The 14811-nt window shown below is 30.3% G+C and overlaps 1 protein-coding gene across 1 annotated transcript; it reads left to right on the top strand.

Annotated features, from left to right (window-relative positions):
• Nucleotides 1-13853: 13853 nt before the first annotated feature.
• Nucleotides 13854-14638, top strand: LOC132608737 (21 kDa protein-like). Its single transcript, XM_060322470.1, has one exon. It carries the CDS (start codon nucleotides 13980-13982, stop codon nucleotides 14529-14531), a length of 552 nt encoding a protein of 183 aa, XP_060178453.1. The 5' UTR covers nucleotides 13854-13979; the 3' UTR covers nucleotides 14532-14638.
• Nucleotides 14639-14811: the final 173 nt, after the last annotated feature.

The raw sequence follows: 14811 nt of genomic DNA, 5'->3' as shown, positions 1-14811 counted from the left end.
TTAAATTTTTGTATAAACAATCCCAAATAGTTGGAAATATATGCTTTAGTCAAGTTAATATTTTTATAAAAGAAATTAAGGATTGTGGTGACAAGAAGGATCCTACCACCATTAATCAAATATTTCGAGTTGGACTATTGAGAGTGGAAATTTTCTATAGAGAACGCTTCCAGAGTGAAAAATCCCTTTGGAGCAGCAAACTGAAAATCTATGAGAAAGCATTAGAAAGTGATCTAATTTTTTGTAAGTTATTATAAACGTTAGATTATAGACTAATGTTTAATTGTTAAGGTTGAGAAATATATGAGCAAACATTAAATCCGAGTAGAATGTAATCCGGAAAGACAATTTCCTAAGAATTATATTTACAATTTATGTTAAAATAACAATTTTTTTTAAACGGAGGCCTAAAAATAGATATTTGCGTAAATTAACCAAACATTTCCTCATTTAATGGGTCTTACGCCCGCGCGAATTGGATTGATCGAGTCTCAAAGCGAGTACATGACATTGGAGGGGGGAGGGGATAATTTTTAGGAATCTTGTAGACCTTTCTTTAATTAATTTTTTATTATTAATTATTACGCGGCTTGTTTTTCAATTAATCAACGAGAAAGATGATGAATTATTGCATGCACCAAATGATGAATACTTGCTTTAATATATGCAAATTGGATTTCTTTTATTTTTTATCCGGTATTCAGTATTCACTTTAAAGTTTCGCTCAGATTAATTTAAATTCGCGATATATAAAACTCATTAAAGAAGAAAGCATTAGCTAGAATTTTTCCAATCGCAGGATCGAATTCGGAACTTCTGATTAAAAATGAGAAAATTTTGTTCGTCTTACTGCAACTCTTGTTCATCGATACACGTTGCACGAATATTGAATAGTAATGGCTTATAATTTTTTCTATTAATTGATAAATCTTCTAGAAGCAATAATTTATAATTTAAAGCACGGTGAATATTATGATATTAATTCCTATACGTTTGTCCACTTAATTAAATATTAAAATTATAGTATTTACGATAAATCTTTTTCCTGGTACGCCATGTTCCAACATTTCGCTTGTATCACTTAGGAAAACAAGGATGACGGTAGTAGTGCAATTTCTAAGAGTCCGGAACTAAAATGCCCCAAAAAAAAACATTTTGAACCAAAATACCCCAACAAAAAAAAATGTTACCAAAGTACCCATAGCGCAGTAAAATACTGCGCTATAGCACTAACGGAGACGGAGCCGTTAAGTGCTATAGCGCAGTATTTTACTGCGTTATAGAAAAAAAATATTTTTTTTGGTACTTCTATAACGCAGTAAAATACTGCGTTATAGAAGTACCAAAAAAAAAAAACTTTCTATAACGCAGTAAAATACTGCGTTATAGAAGTACTAAATTTTTTTTTTTTTGTATAACGCAGTAAAATACTGCGTTATATAAACAGTACAAAAAAAAAAATTGGCCAGCTTTATTTTTTTCAACACTTAGTGTTATTTTCCATACTTTGACCAATAATTAGTCGTGTGTCAAGATTCCGAAACGTCAATATTTTATATAGAACCTAATATTTTTTTCTGCGTACAATAATGTAGGCCCAATACATCAAGGATACGTAGACGTTCGGATCGTCATTTTAGGGGTTGAAAAGGTGCCCGAAGTAAGTTTTGTTTGAAAAAACTTAGTGTTTTTTCCATACTTTGACCAATGATTAGTCGTGTGTCAAGACTCCGAAACGTCAATATTTTATATAGAACCTGATATTTTTTTCTGCGTACAATAATGTAGGCCCAATACATCAAGGATACGTAGACGTTAGGATCGTCATTTTAGGGGTTGAAAAGGTGCCCGAAGTAAGTTTTGTTTGATAAAACTTAGTGTTTGACTGTAAGGTTAGTTTAGTCAACTTTATGTGTCAAGAAAATTAATCAGCTTTATTTTCAAAAATTGAAATCGTAGAAGTGAAATTGACATTCACAGCTACATTACCCCGGGATTTTTACGTTGAAATTTATTGCGTATCACCATCTTATAAGTAAATAAAACTGAAATTTTCATGCCAATTTGGGGAAAAATCGAAATTGAATGGGATAAAAGGTGTTTTTTTAAAAATCAGCTCGGCCATAGCGGTTTGTCCGCATACATCTCGAAAAATACGCAAGTTCAAAAAAAAAACAAACGCGTAAAACGGACGTCCGAGCGCAAAATTATGACCATCTAAAGTTTGACGACTTTACAACTAATTTTTGTCCCTATATTTTTTAAAATTATATTTATATTCAAAATAAAGTTATGTCTTGATTAAAAAATAACACGCTTAAATCAAAATCTTAAAAAATAAAACACCATAAAGTTTTCAAACAAAACTTACTTCGGGTACCTTTTCAACCCCTAAAATGACTATCCGAATGTCTACGTATCCTTGATGTATTGAGCCTACATTATTATACGCAGAAAAAAATATCAGGTTCTATATAAAATATTGACATTTCGGAGTCTTGACACACGACTAATCATTGGTCAAAGTATGGAAAAAACACTAAGTTTTTTCAAACAAAACTTACTTCAGGCACCTTTTAACCCCTAAAATGACGATCTGAACGTCTACGTATCCTTGATGTATTGGACCTACATTATTGTACGCAGAAAAAAATATCAAGTTCTATATAAAATATTGACGTTTCGGAGTCTTGACACACGACTAATCATTGGTCAAAGTATGGAAAAAACACTAAGTTTTTTCAAACAAAACTTACTTTGGGCACCTTTTCAACCCCTAAAATGACGATCCGAACGTCTACGTATCCTTGATGTATTGGGCCTACATTATTGTACGCAGAAAAAAAATATCAGGTTCTATAAAAAATATTGACGTTTCGGAGTCTTGACACACGACTAATCATTGGTCAAAGTATGGAAAAAACACTAAGTTTTTTCAAACAAAACTTACTTCGGGCACCTTTTCAACCCCTAAAATGACGATCCGAACGTCTACGTATCCTTGATGTATTGGGCCTACATTATTGTACGCAGAAAAAAATATCAGGTTCTATATAAAATATTAACGTTTCGGAATCTTGACACACGACTAATTATTGGTCAAAGTATGGAAAATAACACTAAGTGTTGCAAAAAATAAAGTTGGCCAATTTTTTTTTTTTTTGTACTGTTTATATAACGCAGTATTTTACTGCGTTATACAAAAAAAAAAATTGGTACTTCTATAACACAATATTTTACTGCCTTATAGAAAGAAAAAAAAATTGGTACTTCTATAACGCAGTATTTTACTGCGCTATAGAAGTACCAAAAAAAATAATTTTTTTCTATAACGCAGTAAAATACTGCGCTATAGCACTTAACGGCTCCGTCTCCGTTAGTGCTATAGCGCAGTATTTTACTGCGCTATGAGTACTTTGGTAAAAAAAAAAAATGTTGGGATATTTTGGTTCAAAATATTTGTTTTTTGGCATTTCGGTTTCGGACTCAATTTCTAGCCAGCTAATGGAAAAGAATAGTAAAGAAAGATAAAGTACCAAGTGGGAAATAAATCAAATTAGTACTTAGTAGTAATGCAATTGTAGCTAGCTATTGGAAAAGAATATTCAACAAATTAATTAAAGATAAAAATATTAAGTGGGACAAAATCTGACATGTGTAATAGCAATAGTACTCCCTCCATCTCAAATTATTTATCGTGGTTATTAAAAGTAGTTGTATCAGTCGTTTAGTTAATTATTTTTTCCCCATTTTACCTTAGTAGAATTTTGTCCTTAATGAAGATGACACATCAATAGAGCAAATATTTAATGAAGAAAGATTATAACAAAGACATAAATAAAAGTAAAATTAATCAAATTTTTCTTCTAATTAAAATTTCTTTAAGTGGCAAATAAAACAAAAATACAAAGGGAGTATTACATAATACGTACTTAATCTATTGATTTGATGCTTTATATAATTGAGTGCAACTTCTTTGAAATTGAGGTATAATTAACATTGTCTTTTTCATTGTCTTTTCTTTCTTTTCAACTCTAGTGCCAAGTCTTCAGTCTTCTACGCGCATTTGGGTGATTTCACATAGACTTGCAAGAAAGCTTTGTCCAAAAAGCAATCTCTTTTTGTTGGTTTGTTATGTATTGCTTCCGTTTTAATTTATGTGACATTTTATTTAGTTTATTGTCAAAAGAATGACATACAGTTAAATTCGAAAATAAGTGATTTTATACTTTTCTCTTTATTCTCAATGATAAGCTTTTGTAACAAAACACATGTTATGACATGTTTAAAGTCATAAATTTCATAAATTCTCATTTCTTTTATAAATTCTGTTTAAAGTCATAAATTCTCATATCTTTTGGAAAAGAAAATACTTTTTTATGGATCAAACAGAACTTGAAAAATAAGAAAAGTGAAATTATGATTTTGATGTGGAAAATGTGGTGGTCTGGCTCAAATAATTACCACGGTCTTCAACCTTTCTAGAATACTTGTTCTAGTTTCTTTTCTCCTTATGATTTTTTGGAAGAATTGTCTTTCGACTCTGTCCTACTTTTTCACTACCATTAGAATTGCTTTATGAGTTCATTGGCTTAAAACTTATCAATTAATCATCTTGATATTCGATATTTATTAGTTCAATGAATTTAAATTCTCACCCCATAAAGTTCATTAACAGGAAAAAGCGCTTTCTACGGAAAGTTTCTCAAAAAATGAGTTTTTCCAAAAGTTTTTGAACTAGCACTAGCTAGAAGAAATTGGAAGTATTTTTACTAGAGCGGATTTGCATCCCGTAGCGCACATAGGATTTTGGTAAGCAATGTTACCATTTAAATAATCGAACAAATGAACAAATCAACGAAAAATTCCGACACAATTAATAATACACAACTAAATTATATATTACTGTAACATTTTTTAACTAAGTTTTTATTTCTAACAAAGTACTTATGATAACATCATTAAAAAATATAATTCTATAAAAATCCTTTCCTCATTAAAACATGAAAATACATGTTATTCTTTCAATTTTATTTGTATATATAATAAAATTTTCTAACCAAATGCTGTCATTAGACACTGCTTGACCTAAGGTGGCTCCATCTTTTCCGCACCCTGATAAGACCTAGGAAATATGTTGATTTCTTTTATTTGGAACCAAAATAACAAGTGATATGAGTTCAAGTTAATCTAACCCTTGTTAACAGAGTATGGTATTAGGAGGTGAACCAGATATGGACAGTTCCAACAAGATTTCATATTTTGAAGGATGCAACCATCAATACAGGGTGCATCTGAACCTAATGATTTTGACGCGAAATATAAATTTAAGTGTAAAAATTCATTAAATATGTAATAAATAGTAGATATGAACTCATAACTTTAGTTTGAAAGTTTGAAATATATCTGTCAAGAGAAAAGAAAAGTTGTCTATGACTAGGTCAACTGCGTGAATGACTTGATATGATGACTTGAAAATTATAACACCATATGACAAAATCTGAGAAAGTGAAAGGAAATTGCTGCTTTTGTGTTGTTTTCTTTGGACGTGTGAAGTGTGAACGACTTGACAAATAAATTCCAGCCTTCACACCCTTGACTTCTAGCTTTTACATTTCTAATGTTGAAACGAGAACGACTTTGCAAATTACATATAATATGTGTAGATGTATATAATTGATGTATGATTTATGTATTTTGTTTAGCGGCTAGAGGTTGTTAATATTTTTGGCCTAGCTGTCAACTGTGTAACCTTACCATAATAAAGAAATACCATTTTTAGTAGCAAACAGTGTTTTGGTTAGTTTATGGGCATCTCCATAATTTAATTACTGGATGCCGCACCGCTTACTAATATATGGAGGATAATTCTATCCGTCAAAACTTAAGCAGATAAAATAATAGAGAAACATCAATTATTTTCGTTTGTTTGAGCAAGCTGATTGATGCCTTAAACTCTTTTTCTCGCTATCGAGTATTGACTAGGCTAGTCAAGAAACGTGTATTAGACTTGGGCATTCTTGACAGAAACATAGACTTTATTAATTTCCCAACACGCCTAAATGCACCCCTCGAGTAGAGGCGGATGAAGTGTTAGGATATTGGGTTCACCTGAATTCAATATTTTCGACTTGAGAGCATATTTTTATTAAAACTGTAACAAATATTGTATTTGAATCGATCATTAAAAAATACGGTGAATTCAATGCAAACTTTTTTTTTTTAAGTTAGAAAAGTCCAAACTAAGCCTATAATCATTACAACAACAAAACTAGCTAGACAGTATAGTTCACTATGGGCCTCACATAAAAAATGTGACCAGAATATCTTGGTGTCTTTATTTTGGCCAATTTTTTTTTAGAAAATTACATCGCTGGTCACGATTTTAAAATTAAGCACCTAATTAGCATATGTTAAAAAAGAACAAGTTTTATTACATTTTTGACATATTCAAAAAAATACTAATAAGAAAAAGATATCCCCTAAATCAGGGATTCACCCACCTTTCCTTATTTCTCTCTTTTCTTTAACTAACACATCCCTATTTTTCTCACTTCTCTCTCTTCTTTAACCAATAAATCCCATTATTTTCTAGTTCCAAGGAAGTATAGAAAGAGGAGGCATATATTTCAATTCTCACACCCAAAAATTCTAAAGAAAATGTATAATTGTGAGGTGATGATGAATGAACACCAAAAATTTCTAAAGAAAATGTACCTGTGAGGTGATGATAAATAATTTGGATCTCAATTAGACCTTATTATTTTCTTGTGTTGGTTTACTGCTAATGGATGTATTTTAATTTATGTTTTATTTTAAATACAAAATTTACATTATACCATTATTATACAATTTATATAACATGTATCTTTAAATACATGCTTAAATACACATTGTACCTGGTATAATTCATTTTCAGAGGTATTATATGTATACTAATGTGTTAATATATATAGTATAATTTAAATATATTTTAATAGTATTGAGGTATAATATAATATGCTCGGTATAATATTTTCTTGGGACATACTTTGTCTATTAAAGTAATAGTATAAGTGATCTTTTATTTTGTCCTGATGCTAATGTTATGCCAAAGATTACATAATGAAAATATTTTGTAGGGAGGAAATGTTTGGAACCTATAGAGAAAGTGTGAGAAATGGAAAATGTCGTAAAAAGAACAGTTATAGAGGATATAGAGTCCTACTAAAAAATAGGGAGCAATTACCTTATACAAAGCAATTTATTTTACTACAAAATTCTTAACCTATCATGGAATGTTAATTTTATTTACCCGTTAAGAGTATGTAAATATTATTATATTTTTTGTCTATTTATGTTTCTCTCCCTTTTTTTTTGCGCCGAATGTCTTTCAAAGGCACTGGTCTTTAATTTTTGTCCCCCAAATTGTTGGTCTTTACTTTTGCTCTTAACCTAAAAATTCATGGGTTTCGGGTTCGAAGCCCCATTCAGTAAAAAATTAGAAATAATTCGCGAGGCAGAATTTTGGATTCAAACTTAAAGTCTGCCTTACGGGCTAATTTTGGGTAAAAGTTTGTCTTAAGGCAAACCTCTGCCTGCCTTAAGGCTTAACTTTTGCCCGAATAGGCTTAATTTGCTACAAACCTCAGTCTCGCGATTTTTTTTCCTGAGTCCGGTTTCTAATCCAGAACCTCGGGATATTAGGTGAAGGGAAAAAATTAAACACCAACAATTTGAGGGACAAAAATTAAATATCAGTGCCTTTGAAGGACAATCGTGCAAATGACCCTATAATCATGAAAAAATTACGTGAGAAGTCATGATACCATAAATAAGAACATAAATAGCAGAATTTTTCATATTCTACAAAAACAACATTGTTTATTACATATATAACACATTAAAAAAAGTATATAAAGAATGGGAATATCCCCAAAAGCAGGGATTCCATCATATCTTTTAGACTTTATTTTCATTTATCCATCATTTAAAAGACAAACATATCATTTATTCTCTTATTTAAGATAAACATCTACCACTTATCATCTTCTCCAACATATATATCCTCCATCTCCTATTACTCATCCCTCCATTCCTTCATTTTCCAGTTGAAAAAAAAACACCATATTTATTTATGGTATAAATATATTTTTGCAAATATATATATACACTAAAATACCATGTATATTTATGGTATAAATTCATATTTTTGAAGATACCATGTATATGATATAAATATATTTTTGCCAAAATACCAAGTATATTTATGATATAAATAGATAATTCGAAAATACCATGTATAGTTATGATAGAAATTTTACATGTATTAAGAAAATAGGAACAAATGTTTAAAAAGAAGGAACAAAACTACTTTTTCGAATGATCGTATCAATTGTATATGGAAGATAAATATTTTGCCCCAAAAAATAGGAAGAGTTAGTTTGGGATTGATTCACGAAGTTAGTTTGGGATTGATTCACGTTCAACTGAATTATAGGGATTTTCCTTTGGAAGTTTAATATTTAGTTGCTATGAAATAAAAATTAAATAACCTTGCTACGATTATGTAATTATTTGCTATAATCATTACAACAAAAACTAGACAGTATAGTTCACTATTGGGCCTCACATAAGAAATGTGACCAAAATATCTTGGAGTCTTTATTTTGGATCAGAAGCTGAAGGCCTGAAGTTGGACCTTTCCAGGAAGATATAAGGTATTTTTACGCGTTATAGTTATTTTTAATACATAATTAGTGATAATAATTATTTTTTATTTTAATTACTAATAATAACTAAATACCTTTCTAATTTAACTATTATAACTACACGATAACTTTTAATTAGCATTTCACAAATACATCTAAAAATTAGCACCCCAATCCCATATCCCTTTTAATGGTAGCATATTAATTACTTAATATACATTACCATTCTCTCTATTTTTTCATAAATTCTTATCTTTTAAAAAGGAAAGAATCTTTGAATGCCTAGTGATATAGTCGTCTTCTTCCTCTCTTCCCTTTCTGCAAAAACTTCACTTCCATTCTCACCAATCAACAAGTTTTTTAGGGTTTTGAGAAGACAAAAAATATATGTATTTGTGTATGTTCTATGATATAGCTACCAATTGTTGTGGTTGGTGGTGTATTTTTGTAAGTTTTTCTATATATTTGTGTATTTTGTTCAAATTAATTCCATCAATTCATCTAGTTTCAAATACACGCGACATAAATACATGGTAAGTTTTCTTCTATATATTTATATATTTTGTTCAAATTAATCCCCTCAAATACATGGGTGATGCAAATTGTTACTCACACAAATACATGAGATTTAATATAGAATACATGTAGTTTGATTGGAAACTTCAAATACATGGGTAAATAAAAAACGAAATCAATATTGAAAATATCAAATAAATTACCACTAAATACATGAGTGATGCAAATTGTTACTCACATAAATACATGATATTTAATATAAAATACATGGAGTTTGATTGGAAACTTCAAATACATTAGTTATGCTATCAAATACATGGGTAAATAAAAAACGTCAATATTGAAAACTTCAAATACATTGGCTGTTGAATGTTTTCAAATTTCAAATTTTTGATTTTTTACGTTTGAATGTCGAAGATTGGATGAAGGAATAGAAAACGGTTATGAAAAAGAAATCTAAAATCTGATTTTGTGGAAGAGTATGGTAAAAAATACCAATTAATAATTAATTAAATGATCCTACCGTTATGGCCTAAAATCAAGGGATATGTTTTTTTTTATTGTGTTTTTATGAATTTACACGCATCAAATACATCCGAAAAATATCTTAATTTGGAAAAACATAGCTATAAATAGTGATATTTAAAGGGATAGTTATAAATGATAAAAAACTACCATAAGGTAGTCATTTGAGTAATTTTACCAACATATAATGGTAGAAGTGACACCAGGTAACCCCTTTAAGCATCCTTATTTAAATTTTATACCTAATTTTATATACTATTTAACATTTAGTTAGTTTTGATAAACTTCAGACTCATCATATTATTGCTATTCTTGCTGCTGCTTCTTCTTTTTCTTCTTATCTTTAGATCTAGGGTCAACTTCAGACAGTGGGGTTTAGTTTAAATTGCATTTGACTTTTTTTGGTGTCATCAAGTGAAGGATTTACAGCTCGAAAAAAATCATGATGTTTGGACCAAAAAGCCCCAACTTGCATCTCACAGATTGCATTCACTATTTATTTGTGATAATTGTTAAAATCTAAGATGTATGTATAAGAAAATGTCCAACTATACTTATACAGATCGAACTAAAGAATGAATGTATCCATACCCTGTGTCTCATACTAATTACTAGCAATAGAAGTAGATCTTGAAGGGTTTTACATGTTCAATAAAACTGATTACTATAAATATGTGAAAAAAAATTAAAACATACCAGAACATTATATTTATTCGGAACTCGTTAACTCTAAATTCTAAATTCGTTCTATGCTTTACACTCGTCCCGATCAGCTTCGTTAATTAAGTACTTAAATAAACACCTATTGTCATGGCATCAACTAGGACTAAATATGGTTTATACTTTATACTCATTTTAGTGGATGCTAATTCTTGAAGTGGAAAAGGCCTAATAGAGATTAATTTGTATGAACTTTGTACTAACTTTAGTAGACGCTAATTGAAGTGGAAAATTAAAGGCCTAATGGAGATTAATTAGCATGAACTCTATATTGAGGGAAGAAAAATTAAGAGACTGGTGGGTGGACCAGTTGTACTTTTTTGAAATTATCATCCAGGCAATTAAGGTTAGTGATATTCAATTCCCAATGCTGGATCTTGTGTTACATTACTTACATCTTAGTATCAGTGGCGGATCCAGGATTTTGAGTTCGGCGGTGCTGGATCCAGGAATTTTAAGTTTGAGGGTGCTCTATTAACTATTTATATATGTTTCATTTATATTTTCTATACAGCTATATACTCCGTGACTGAGTTTAATGAGTGCTGGAGCACCCAAAAGTTATACATAGGTCCGCCACTGCTTAGTATATCATAACATCTCAGAATATCCCATAAATTCTTGAAATATTTACAAAACGATTAAGACATCAAATCCTGCTCTTCTCAAGCCGCTGTGCTGAAAAGTAAAAAATCTCATATCGGTGATTAATGAAATGAGTGGTGATCTCCATACATGTATTTCGACAATCCTCTTCTTAAAAGTTAGTTTTTGAGATCGAGTTAGATCTAAAATTTAATAAAAAGAGACTAATTATAATAATCACAATTGATTAGTATTTAATTGCTTCTTAAGATTTGTGTCGCAGTTGGTTGCCAGCTCTCTGACAGGACACCCCATCCGCGTTACAAAAAAATAATTAAAGAATTCCTTCTTCTATAATGTTGCCTGCCTATAACTACTAATAAGGGTGTTTGTGGTAAAATGATAACTCTTTTTTCCAAATGGGGCAGGAAAAGAAAAAACAGGAAGAGGATTAAAAGATAAGAAATTGAATCATCGCCGATAAAGTGAGAGTGTAGCTAACGAACCAATTGAGCTACTCATCTTCCTTGTAAAATAATAAGTCATATGTCACTTTTTAACTAAAATTCTCGAATTTAAATCTTAAATCTGAAATCATTTTTATTAGAAAGTGTTTAATTTTGAATGTAAAAAAGTTCAGTTCGAATTCAAATTTAGAGGAACTCCAGTGTAAATTTCCGAACGCTAACCAAGGAAAAACCATAATTGCTTACTAATTAGTAGGCCTTACATGTGGATGCCCATTGTTTTTATTTTTGAGTACATTTTCAATAAACGAGGCACAGACATTAATTAAAAATATATAGTTTTTGTCGTCTTGTATTCAATTTAAGAACAATCTAGAATAATACAACACGTAATTAATCAGCTCTTCACATTTTTCATCTACACGTTCTTTAAAAAAGCGCGTATTTTATCCTTTTAATATATTTCATATAATCTTTTCTCAATACATATCTATTCTATCAATTATAAGAACATTTTAAATGTTGCTAATTAATACAAGTATAAATGTGAAACAAATACTTTATTTTGTCTTGATTAAATAAAAAAATAAATATTTTTAGTAAGAACGATAAATATTTTGAGACGAATAGAGTATTTCCAAAACCCTGATTTCTATCTATCAGATTTGGTCAAAGCTTCCTTTCAAGACTTTGACAATCTCGTGTTTAAAATTTAGCAATTAATATTTTATGCTAATAAATTTTTTGCAATTAATAACCTTGTCTGTCTCAGATTAGTTTAATCGTTTACTTAGCTTACTTCAGAGTTGACTAGCATTTCGCACTGGACAAGCTGCACTATTTTTTTATAACTAGTAACTAAAATTAAAAAATCTTCAAGAATCAGGAAGCAAATTCAATTTACAATGATCATGTCTTCTTTACCATTTTCTACCAAAATATAAAGGTTTTGTTTGCGTCAAATTCGACTATAACATGCCCGCCTAATTCACACATCATACATTACGCTTGTACCACTAGATCAAAGTCGCATCAGGCTTTGTTAAGTAATTAGTCTCCGAGTGAGAAGAAAAAAAAAGAGAAAGGAAGGGGACTACAAACTACAAAGGATTATAAATTACACATAGTTAATTTCAGAGTTCAAAATAAATCCAGTATAAACTCGAGTTTAGAGAAAAGTTGATTAATTTTCTATACGTTAATAATGTCATTCTTTACATTTCTTTCTGCAATCAAGTAGACAAAGCACGTTATTATACACAGAATTTGGATATCTATTACGTGACCTTAAAGTTTTTACATGTCTATCTAACAGCTCATGATAAGATTAATGACAAAGCGAAGATTATCATGAAGCTTCCAATCCGTTTGCATCTCAAGTTGCAAGCTGCAACTCAATAGAAAAATGTCAGATTTCACTGGATCCTTATTAGTTGTCAGTTTTTTTTTTTTCATCGCACCATTTTTTTTTTATATTACTTTGAAATGGTTTCTTTGAGGTGAGGGTCTATCTATAATATTATACTACATATGTTGTTGTCAGATTTAACTGAAATAATGGAGAAATTGTTTAACTGTACGCACTGAGAACGTAAAGAAATTTTTATACCATCATTGTATGTTGAGTGTTGAGTCCTATTGTCTAAGGTGTAATTTGATTTCTTCATACAGTCCTAGGCAATTCTGGCCACATGAATTAGCTCTTAGAGTTAAGTTAGGATTCATGATCCACTTTTATTTCATGATTTGAGAGGCAGATTCATCTCAATTGTTAGCCCAATTAACCAATGTTAGATCTTCATATTATATTGTTCACACTTCAAATGTTTAGTCCAGAATATAAAGGGGCTATTGAGTCCCATATCGGTGTGCGAGGTATAATTTGATCTCTTTATGTGGTTTCAGGATAATCCCTACCACATAAACTAGCTATTACTGTTTAGTTAGATCCAATATTAATTTTTCTTATCATCACTTAAAATATCACTATAGGTAATTGTTTATAAAAAAAATTGACTAATAATTCGAAAAATATGAAAGATTATCTATTATAACATGCTAAAATAAACTAATCATATGAAAAATTACACTATCATTATATATAAGTTAAAATCCAACCTTGGAAGAGGCTTGAAAATTGCAAAAAGAAATAAAATTAATGCCAAACCTAAAGGATCACGTGAAAGCCATTAATTCGTCTACCTCAAAAGAATATGATAGGAGTATTTCATTTGTTTTGTGTATAAAATATGATAATTGACCAGTATAAGATTCTACTAACAACTCTTTTCAACTCTATATAAAGCTTCCCCTAGGAATAGGATCTTGCACACTCCACTTGAGTAAAGCCATTTCAAAATTTCAACTCCAAAAAAGAGAAAAACTATGGCCAACCTCAGTCTTCACTTCTTACTAATTTTCTTGTCCTTCCATTACTGAATCTGTCACGACCCAAAATCAAGATAACGCAAAGTTCATGAAACTCTCAGATACTGTCACGACCCAAAATCCTGATGCCACAAACTTCATCAAAATCTCATGTAAAAAGTGTTTATACCCTACCATATGCGTTCAATCTCTCTCTACTTACGCAAACACCATTCAACTAAACAAACAACAACTTGCTCATGCAGCATTATCAGTGAGTTTATCAAAAGCCAAAATTGCTTCAACATACATTTCAATGGTCACAAGAATAAGGGGCCTAAAGCCAAGAGAATTACAAGCTGCTAAAGATTGTTCAAACACCATGAATGACAGTGTTTATCAGCTTAGTCGATCGATCCCCGAGCTAGGGCAAAGTGGTAAATTAACATCAAGAAGAGATGAATTTACTTGGCATGTTAGTAATGTTCAAACTTGGATTAGTGCTGCACTTACTGATGAAAATACCTGCCTTGATATGTTTAATAATCCTTCTATGGATGGGAAAATTAAGGATTCTGTTAGGGCTAGGGTTTTTGCAGCTGCGCAAGTTACTAGTAATGCACTTGCTTTGGTTTATCAATTTGCAGAGCAACACTCATGAGCTTGTGCAACCAGAAAGTATAATAATGCTATAGAAGTCATAGTTTGTAGCTTGCTAGTTAGTTTTGGGATGTAAATGTTAATACTACTACTACTACTACTACTATATTTTCATTTCATGTTGTAACAAAATAATTAAGTTTTCAGATGAAAAATGTCATCTTCTTTAGATCTATCGTGTTGAATTATCAAGAAAATAAGCGCGCCTGAATCCATGAGCACCGATGAAACTTTTTTAGTCTCACACGTGAGATTTGAACCTATACTACTCTAATGTTAAG

Source organism: Lycium barbarum, chromosome 9, assembly GCF_019175385.1.
Source record: "Lycium barbarum isolate Lr01 chromosome 9, ASM1917538v2, whole genome shotgun sequence".
Lineage (NCBI taxonomy): Eukaryota > Viridiplantae > Streptophyta > Magnoliopsida > Solanales > Solanaceae > Lycium > Lycium barbarum.
This window is presented reverse-complemented; position numbering and strand designations above follow the sequence as displayed.